Genomic DNA, 9,659 nt, shown 5'->3' on the forward strand with positions numbered 1-9,659 from the left:
TTATGGTACTTGATTCAAGCTCAAGGCCTTTCTTAGGGCCTCTTTAAACTCTTTGTTCCTCAGACAGTAGATCAAGGGGTTCAAGATGGGCGTGATGACCGTATACAGAACAGAGATGAGCTTATTCGAGCTACGGGTATCAATGGCCTCGGGTCGAACGTACATGAAAAGTAAGGCGGTGTAGAAGATGGTGACCACAGTGAGGTGGGAGGCACAGGTGGAGAAGGCCCTCCATCGTCCTGTGACCGAAGGGATACGCAACACAGCCAGGGTGATGTGTCCATAGGAGAGGATGGTGGCTATGAGAGGGAACACCAGAATGATGAAGGCCAGAATGAAGTCCACCAACTCTGCAGTAGAGAAGTCGGTGCAGGCCAGTTTGAGGATGGGGGAGATGTCACAGAAGAAGTGGTTCAAGACATTGGAGCCACAGAAGGTGGCACTGGAGATGAAGTAGACCTTGATCACAGAGATGGTGAAGCCACTTGCAAAAGAGAAGGCCACGAGCTGGACACACAGCACCGTGGTCATAATGACTTGGTAGCGCAGGGGATGGCAGATGGCCACATAGCGGTCATAGGCCATGGAAGCCAGGAGTACACACTCTGTGCACACCAGGGAGCTGAAGAAGTAGAGCTGAGTCATGCATCCAATGAAAGAGATGCGTTTCCTCTGCAGGAGGAAGCCGTCTAGCATCTTAGGGATGATGTCACAAACATACCAGATCTCCAAGGTGGACATGATGCCCAGGAAGTAGTACATGGGCCTGTGGAGAGAGGCGCTGCTCCAGACAGTGAGGATGATGGCCAGGTTCTCCACCAGCACGAAGAGGTAGATGAGCAGGAAGAGGAGGAAGAGCAGGTACTGCAGCCTGGGGGCTGTGGGGAAGCCCAGCAGGATGAACGTGCTGACCTTGGTGATGTTCTCCCCCCTCATCCTTCTGCACCTGAAAGAATGGAGAGAGAATTGGCAGAGACAGAAGGGCAATTGGCAGGGAGATTAGGCAGCCAAATCTGTAGACAATGGCACACCTGGCTGCTGCAAATACCAAGGAAGGAGAAAAATACTGAGGTGTAGTTAGTACTTAATTTCAGATGGTCTAACTTTGATACTGGGCTCAGAAATATATTTTTCACAGTCCCCTCTCTCCATAGTGATTTCAGGATTGTAGTTTGCAGTGTGGAAGCTTCTGGTAAATCTCTGAACATGGGAGTGGTGGGCTTTTTGTATCTGTTCTTTAGGTAAGTGACTCACAATTGCTAGGGTCATTTGGAGTTATTGCTTTGTATCTAAGCATGATCAGCAGAGGCTGAACCTTTGATTGGCTTCAGAAAAGATTTTTAAAATAGGCACAACATCAGCAGGCCTCCTGGGACAGTGGGTTAGGTTATGGAGACCCTATCATCTGGCCCTCCTTGTGACTGGCTTTCAGGCACAGGGCAGTTGCTCCATCCCTATCTCTGTAGACCCCATAAGCCATTAACAATGCAGGAGTTTCAGCGCCATTCTGAGTCCGAGAAAGCCAGCGCTCCTGGGTCTGCAGGCAGCCAAGTGGAGGAATTCTAGAATAGTTTGAAGGTACCCACAGTTAAGGGAGGAGTCACCCAGGGTGGAAGCTACGGTCATGCCAATTTAGTTGTTGCCCTTAGCCACGGTCACCAGAAGCAGACTCCACAAGAGGAACATCTTTACTCTTACCATGTCCACGTATGTGGCACAAATCCTCTCCTCATCCGTCACCACAGTTGGGAATGTGGAACATCTCTACTTTATGCACTTACTTGAGACCACAGGCTGCATCAGGGCGCAAACCAACGTCTTCTAACACCAGGGCCACTGCTCTCTTCATGAGATACCAACAGCAGAAAAAGTGGACCCATGTGGTTGCCGGCTAGAAATCTGCAATGTTAAGATGGGGAATGCAGTGAGTGGTACCGCCTGGCATTACTAGCATGGACTATGAGGGCAAAGGTCACAGCGTGAGCAGGAGCATCCAGAAAGAAAGGCAGAGAATCCTCTCTGAGGAAGAAATGCAGGGCTATAGGCAGAAGGCTGGTTCATTAGTCTAGAACAAGTATTTGAATGAACAAACCACCCAATGCTCCTTCAGGGAGCGCCTGGCTTTGTCTGATCACTTAATGCTGTAGAAAGTTTTCTCAGTCATTCAAAAAGGGCAATCCTGTCAGTCAAGTTTGATCACTGTAACCAGAACATGGCAGAGATTCAACGTAAGAAGGGAAAGCGTTGTTTTGGCTGGGGTTTCAGAGGCTTTGGTGCGTGGACATTTGCCCTGCCACTCCCAGTCTCTGGGGATTCAAGCACAGCATGGTGGGAGTATGTGGTGAAGGCTGTCCACCCCGTGACAGCAGGAATTGGAGAAAGTGGCTAGGGGACCCAGTAGCCTCTTCAGGAGCACATGTCCAGTGACCTAACTCCTTCCCACAAGCCCCCTAGAAAGTTTTGCCATTTCCCTGTAACTCCCCAGACTGTGACCAGACCTTTGACACACACACACACACACACACACACACACACACAGAGAGAGAGAGAGAGAGAGAGAGAGAGAGAGAGAGAGAGAGAGAGAGAGATATGAATGCAACTTCAAGGCAGAAGAATTCTAAAGCATCCAGAAATAAAACATTTTATAAACTGTAAGACCAACTGGGCTAGATTTAGTCTCCAGTCCAAAACATTGAGGGTCAAGAGTGCAGCAGGACAATGCACATGCAGAGGTTGAGAATATGTGACCAGTTACACCAGACCTGGAGCCACCTGTGTGCGGCTGTGGCCAGACTTCTGACCACCTATTCTGGTTTTTTGTTTGTTTGTTTGTTTGTTTGTTTTGGTTTTGATCTTTTTGAGACAGGGTTTCTCTGTGTACTAGTCGTGGCTGTCCTGGAATGTGCTTTATAAACCAGGCTGGCCTCAAACTCACTGAGATATGCTTGCCTCTGCCTCCCAAGTGCTGGGATTAAGGGTGACTACTGGCCACCTATTCTGAACAGGGACTCACATCCCCTCCCTTAGTGTGAAACTCAAGCGTCATGGTCACTAACCAGAGACAGAAGAGAATCCTGGACCAAGAGCATCACCACTGGAGAGGACTGCCCACAAGAGAGGGATGTGTGATGGGAGCAGCCATTTTAAAGACCCCTCAGTCCTTCAGGTCCTGATGGCACCCCTGCAAAATGGCACACATCAGCCCTTGCCAACTGAGAAGATACACGATGGAGTGTAACCCTTCTTTGGGAAGATGACAAACCACATTTTAACACTTGAGGGAATCTTGGGTGCGGCTGGGGTTGTAATAAGCAGACGGCGTGTTTGGCCTTGTATCACAGGAGGAAGTCAGAAGGCTGTTTTATCCCTAGGGTTTGTAACTAGCACACTGTCAGACCTTTTCAAGGTAACTCAGGCTGTGACAGGACGTGGATCCTTTAAGCGTGGAAAGAACAACAAAAGAGTGTAGAAATAAAGGAGATGAGAAGACATGCGGGGTGATGCAGAGCAAACACTGGAGTAAGAGAAATACCAGCTGAGAGGAAAAACGCAAACGGGATAGGGTCACCCAGCAAAGGGGACTGCTGACCCCCAGTGGGTAGTCGGCTGCACACATCTACACACACAGATTGAAGGCTCAGCTGGAGTCGAGGATGAAAATGAAAAGAAAGCATTGAGTGTTGTCAAGTACAATCCATGCCCCCAAACAGTCTTATTTATATAACCTCATATCAAAATGCAGAGCTCAATAAAAATCAATAAAAATATAGGTTAATTTAAGTTATAAAAAAGTCATTACTCCAACTTAGTATCAGAATATTCTCCTCAAAAAAATAAAAACCAGTATTAGGAGAAGGAGGCAAATGGGGAGCAAGGATAGGAACTTCAGCATATTTCATGCTGAGCTCCCCACAGTTGCGCCACCCGATCCTCTTACAGATCCCCTCATGAGTGAGACGAGGCACCTGTAACCCACAGTGTTGAGAGCAGTCCTGTAAGGGTGATACAGGAGGCTTAAGTGAGGAGTTATTCTCTAAGAATGCTGGCAGGGTGACAACAGAGGTCTAACATCATCCTGAGACCATCAGGGCTGTTGATGAAGCTTCAGAGAAGAGGGACTGGCCAGTTGCTTCACCTGCTCAGACCTCAGAGCTCCTCTGCACCATTTGAGGCAATTCTGAGCATGGGGGGTAGGGGGACTCTTCCACATCCGCCTTAGTGGCAGCCAGCTCCTACCATGAACACTTGACTAAGATTGTGGAGGGAAAGCCCACATCGTGGTCTCAGGTTTTACTACACTCTCAGAACCTGAGGAGGTCCCAGGAAATAGCTGTGCAGTTGGTTAGAACAAAAGAGACACCGGAGCACAGTTCACCTCCAAGGTCAGGGCTCGATAGTGAGCTGTCAAAATGCTCACACTGGCACACATCCACTGACCAGGGAAGTCAGTTCTCATAAAGTGATCCAAGCACTCCACAGCCTTCAGAGTCTCCTCCATCCCACCATGGTGAGGTGCAGTGGGCTCTTCACTATGGTCGTTGTGTACCAATGCCCCCTTGTGCTCCCTGCTCCGAAAGGGAGAAAGATATAGACAAATTGTCCCAATCTTCAGAGGACATGATCTTTCATCTAGACAATCTATAACACTGTCATAACAGGGACTTCTAAATAGATACTAAGAAATTGTCTTCTTGTGGCTGAGGTAGGAGGATCACCATGAGCCCGAGGACAGCCTACACTTCACAGCGAGATCCTGCCTTAAACTTTAAAGAGAAAAGTAGTCTTCTCATATGTCCCTGCTAACCAGGACCTTTCTGGATGACAATGAAGACTGTTCTGGATCATAAAGATGGCTTCTGCCTTCTTGGGGTTTTGGGTCCTGGGAAGTGCATTGTGGAAGAGAACCTAGATCAGGGACATGCTGGGGTTTGGTGCCCATGATCGCCACGAAAGGTGCAGAGAGTAAACCGTGATAATCAGAACTTACCAGGAGGCAGAGGCAAAGCTGGAATGGCGATTTTCACCTTCTAATCACCCATCTAGCTTCCGAGTGCCCACTGTAAGGCAGTCATTCCAATCAATTGGAGGAATCAGGGAAAACACCAGCCCCAACCCACTACCTACAGGAACTGTGAATTTTAGTAATGCAGGAAGCAGTCAAGATGTGTAACTCCTTAGCCTGGGAGGAAGTGGGGACCTGGAGGAAGCAGGTTAGTGGGACTGGGCACAGCTGGGTGGCAACAGCAGCAAGAAGGGACACTTGGGGAATGTGTCCAAGAGAGGAGGATCTACCATGTGGTTCCCTGGGAAGAAGAAGGCAGAGACTACGTACTACAAGGCTGAGGGATGTGGAGGTGGTCAGGACCAGTCCAGTTGGAAGGATGGTCCAGACTAGAGGGGAAGAGAAACTGAAGGACCTGGGAGGCTGACGATTGGACGTCACTCTGATGAGTGCTGATCCACATTCTAAATGACTGCTGTGGTGTACCCAGAGAAGGAAGGAAGCGAGGGAGGGAGCCAGAATGAAGCTGCTCGCCCCTCCAGGAGCTGATGGGGTTCGGCTATGGGCAGTGCCAGACACATTTTCTATCCTGGTCAATAAATCACTGACACCAGATGTGAATTTGATGGGCCCAAAAGGACTAGGAATGCGACAGGACAGTGACCCATGGTGTATGTTGAGGAAGGGGACACTCAGAGATGTGATGTCCCAGCTAGGCCAAGTAGAGTTTCCCTGCTGGGAGTCCAGAGGCACAGAACTGGGACAGGGCTGTCTGACTAGTGACCAGGACCACACTAAGCAAACAGTGGGGAAGGAAATGCATTTGCATGCAGAGCAGAGACCCCTCAGGAGAGGACACCAGGAAATCTAGAGACTCACCTACCCGCCACTTCTCAGTCCAGCTCACCCTTTGCTTCTCTGTCATCTTGAACAAGTGCTAGCTTGTTGGTGTGGGGTCTTGAGAGCTCAGTGTTGTGGGGCTCATAAGAGCAATGTAGAGGTCACAGGACACGAGTGTCTGCTCCTCCAATGCCTGGAAAGACTTCCGGTGAGTGTGGAGGTGAAGGGCGGTTCCCAAGGAAAAACCAGGGAACCATTCCCTCTCTGCAGTCGGAGCAGCAGTGGACGGGAGCAGGCAGTTAAGAGCAGGGCCATGGCATGGCCTGGGAAGTGAGGGGTCCCCGGAAACACTGATATCCTCCACCATATCTGCCCCAGAGTCCCCAGGCCTGCCTAGAGTCCAGACCAACTGGGATGGAGTTTAGGTTTTGCCTTGGATCAGAACCTGGAATTGGAGGCGGATCTCTACTGGGTTCTCATTACAGCCTGGGAAATGCCTAGCTACCCAAAGATGCAGGGCAGGATCCTAGGATGCGGTCAGGAAAGAGGGCATGGTCCTACTTCTGAAGGGAAATGTTGGGAGGAAGCTGCTCCCAGCCGCCCTCTGAGCCCTGTGCTTCTTGGGGCCTTTAAACTTCCAAATAGCAAGGGAGACTTGTGGGTCTTTTTGGATTCACCAAAATGGGCCACAGAAGTTTAAGCGGGTGAGGGAGGAAGCAAGAAAGAGTGGGACAAGAAAGGGGAGAGCGAGCAGGTGGGAAGCAGCGAGGGGCCGTCTTCCCAGACGCTGGGTCCTCCGTTCGGATCCATCATCACCCCACGGCTACAGTGAAGGTGGGCTCTAGAAATAGCAGCTGATCCTGACCTACAGTCCATGGGGTTGGCTTATTGACACTGGACACTGGGAGGGAGGATTGGTGTCCCTGCGTGAATGCCTCCAGCTGACCACAGGCAGAGGGAGAGAGAGGTGCATGCAGGGGTGCAGGCCAGCTTCTGCTGAGGAAGAAGTGGTGGGGGCAGAGGTCAGCACTTGCTGAGGTTCAGAATGTTTCTTCCCTTTTCCTGGCCAAGGGGGCATGTCCTAAGGGGCGTGCAAATGGAGCTGGGGGGGACTGGCACCTGGAGAGGATGTTATACGCAGACCCAGGGGGTGGGGGTGTGGAGAGTGCATGCAAATACCAACGGGAGACAGGGGTCTGGGGGCAAGGAGCCTCCATGGCACAAACAGCTCCGAGAACAGTGGTCCCTTTACTGACAGGGAAGGAAGCCATGGTCCCCTACCTTGGAGATCTGCTGTCCTCAGTCCACTGATGCCCACTTCTCCATGCCTACTGTCACCCTCAGGCAACTGGCCTCTGCTACAGCCTGACTAAGCCTGAGAGCCACTGGCCTGCTTGAGCCACAGCTGGTTTAAAGGCTGCACTGAGGAAGAAGAGAAGCTTCCTTCCCCGTGTACAAGGATGTGGGACTCTGGGGCCCAATTACCCCACGGTAAAGTGGATCTGCCCCACACAGCCAATTAGCTCTGGTCTCCTGTGCCAGATGGTATGGACTGGCAAGGAACTTAGCCCTCTTGGAATCACTGCCACTTGTCCCCAGCACCCTGACCAAGCCTTCAGACCCTTGGCAGAGCTTCCTCTCCATCCTCTCATTTGCTGGCCATGTGGTGCTGTCCTGACCATGGCCACCTTCACACTTCAAGGCAGGGAGGGACACGACTCTGTGGAGAGTTATGACCAGGTCTAGCTCAGGAGAGGATGAGGTAAGGCCCTACCTGGGCCTACAATCTGGGAGTGTCATCATTCATGAAAGAAGAAGGGAAGGTTGAGCTAATGACATTGTCAGTGACATCTCTCTTGTGAAAGACCAGCACAAATACCATGACTTAAGTCTAAAGCAAACAAACTGCTAGGTGGGCAGCAAGTCACTGAGCCCAGGCAGAAGAGTGAGACTGGGTTTGGGGGGGATAAAGAAATGCCCAACCTACCCATGTCTTCAACAAGACCGATCGAGAAAACAAAGCTCAACCTAGGTTAGAAGTGAGCTGATAACACAACCAACCCTTCCTCAAAGGAGAGTCACAAACTGCCATCAGCCAGTAGGAGACACACACCAATCATGACCAAGCAGGCCAACATTCTTCTCAGAGAGGCTAAGACAGAAAACAAGACAGCTACTCAGGATGGCGGATCCAGGGATGCCAGACTCTCACACACACTACTGGTTTGAGCAAGACGGTCCAGCCGCTCTGCAAAAGAAGTCTCGCAGTTTCTTACTGCACCGTAGAAGTCGACGCATATTCGTGTGCAACTCCACACACCGCATGTGTATGTCTTCTCCTCCCATTGTCTCACAAAAGCTGGAAATAGCTTGATGTCTACATTGCTAGCTGAGCACATAGAGCCCTTCCCTGTTCATCCATACCCACAAGTGAGCTGTCTGGACACAGGACGGTGTGGGTGGGTCTCACGTTCCCCTGTGCTCATTGTCCATTTGGGCATCTACTTAGGTTTCCAGGAAGAACCAAAGCTCTGGACACCTGTTCCTCCTGGAGCCTGTGAACTCAGGACTAGATGGTCCTTTCCCAGCTCCCAGGAGACACTGGCCAACCCAAGTTTCTAAAATAATCGTGGTTATAGTGTCTCCTCCACCCATGCCTCACACTTCATAAAGTTATAGGTACCCAGAGTTAAGGAGACCAGCTCTTGACATTGCCTGGGAGATCACAGAATTTTAACAACAAGAACTTCTAACACAGTCATGCCAGCTTTTGCAGTACCCTTTGGCTCCTCCGAGAAGATAGAAGACTTTCCTTATCCAGGCTTGCTTTGGGTTTGGCATAGTGATCCACACAGTAAAAAGTGACTTTTCACCTCTGCACCTTCCTGGATGCTTCACCCAGGGGTCAGATGTTTTCATCCTGCCAAGCCAGGTAGATTAAATCTCCCCCTCACTGAAAAAAATCTTCTGGCCTCTCGTACTCAGCAGCTACAGCAAACACTGCTTCTAAGACTGGTCTCCAAGGATGAGGAGAGGATTTGGGATTGCTTGTGTGGCTAAATAGCTGTCTCATTTTTGCTCATTTATCCCTCTCAGATCTGTCTAAATGGCATTTGACAACCTAGGTATAATTAACTTATTACTTAATCCATGACATTTAATGAAGTTTCCTGCTAAAAGACAAACAGGAGTGCCTAACAGGTTTCAGGCATGTCTTCAGAGGTCCAGGGTTCCCAATTCCTTTGTCTTAACCAAAAACAATAGCCTTTTGCTATGACACCATGATATAAATCTGTTCCAGTTCTCTTACAGATTCCTGGAAAAGTTCTACTGCTGTATCAAAAAATCAGGTCTTGTCTCCAGAGTCTTTTGCTAACCCCAGCCAGTTTCAAGCATATTTTACAGGTCACTCCTATTGCTTTGGGCCACAACCAACTCACAAAGTGCTCTCCAGATAATGCCAAAGACCCACACCAGCTCCTGGGACTTCACCATTGGTGTCAACTCTCCTAGACGAAGGACACCTACTGACGAAAATCTGGTTGTATCTGATACACCCAAGCCTCACTTCCCCTTTCTAGTCTTTCTGGCAGTTAATGCATAGGACCAGTTAATAAAAATATTTTTTTCTCCTAGACACCTGCCTTCTCTTCTCCCTGGAAGCCCAGCTGCCTAAGGACTCCAGAATGACAGCAAACTAGATGACACTCCAGCCACACCTCACGCAGAGCCTGAACTCCAACTCCCAGCTTCCATTCTCTCTCTCATGCAGCCCCATACCTACAGAAAGTAGCCAGACTTGAGCCGACACCGCTAT

The 9,659-nt window shown here is 49.9% G+C and overlaps 1 protein-coding gene across 1 annotated transcript; it reads right to left on the reverse strand.

The window, feature by feature from the left end:
* On the reverse strand, positions 1–936 carry LOC146896109 (olfactory receptor 6B2-like). The gene has a single exon (XM_085686490.2). The coding sequence runs from the start codon at positions 934–936 to the stop codon at positions 1–3; it is 936 nt and encodes a 311-aa protein (XP_085542616.2).
* Between the last annotated feature and the right edge of the window lie 8,723 nt (positions 937–9,659).

Source organism: Myodes glareolus, chromosome 1, assembly GCF_982192425.1.
Source record: "Myodes glareolus chromosome 1, mMyoGla1.1, whole genome shotgun sequence".
Taxonomy (NCBI): Eukaryota; Metazoa; Chordata; class Mammalia; order Rodentia; family Cricetidae; genus Myodes; species Myodes glareolus.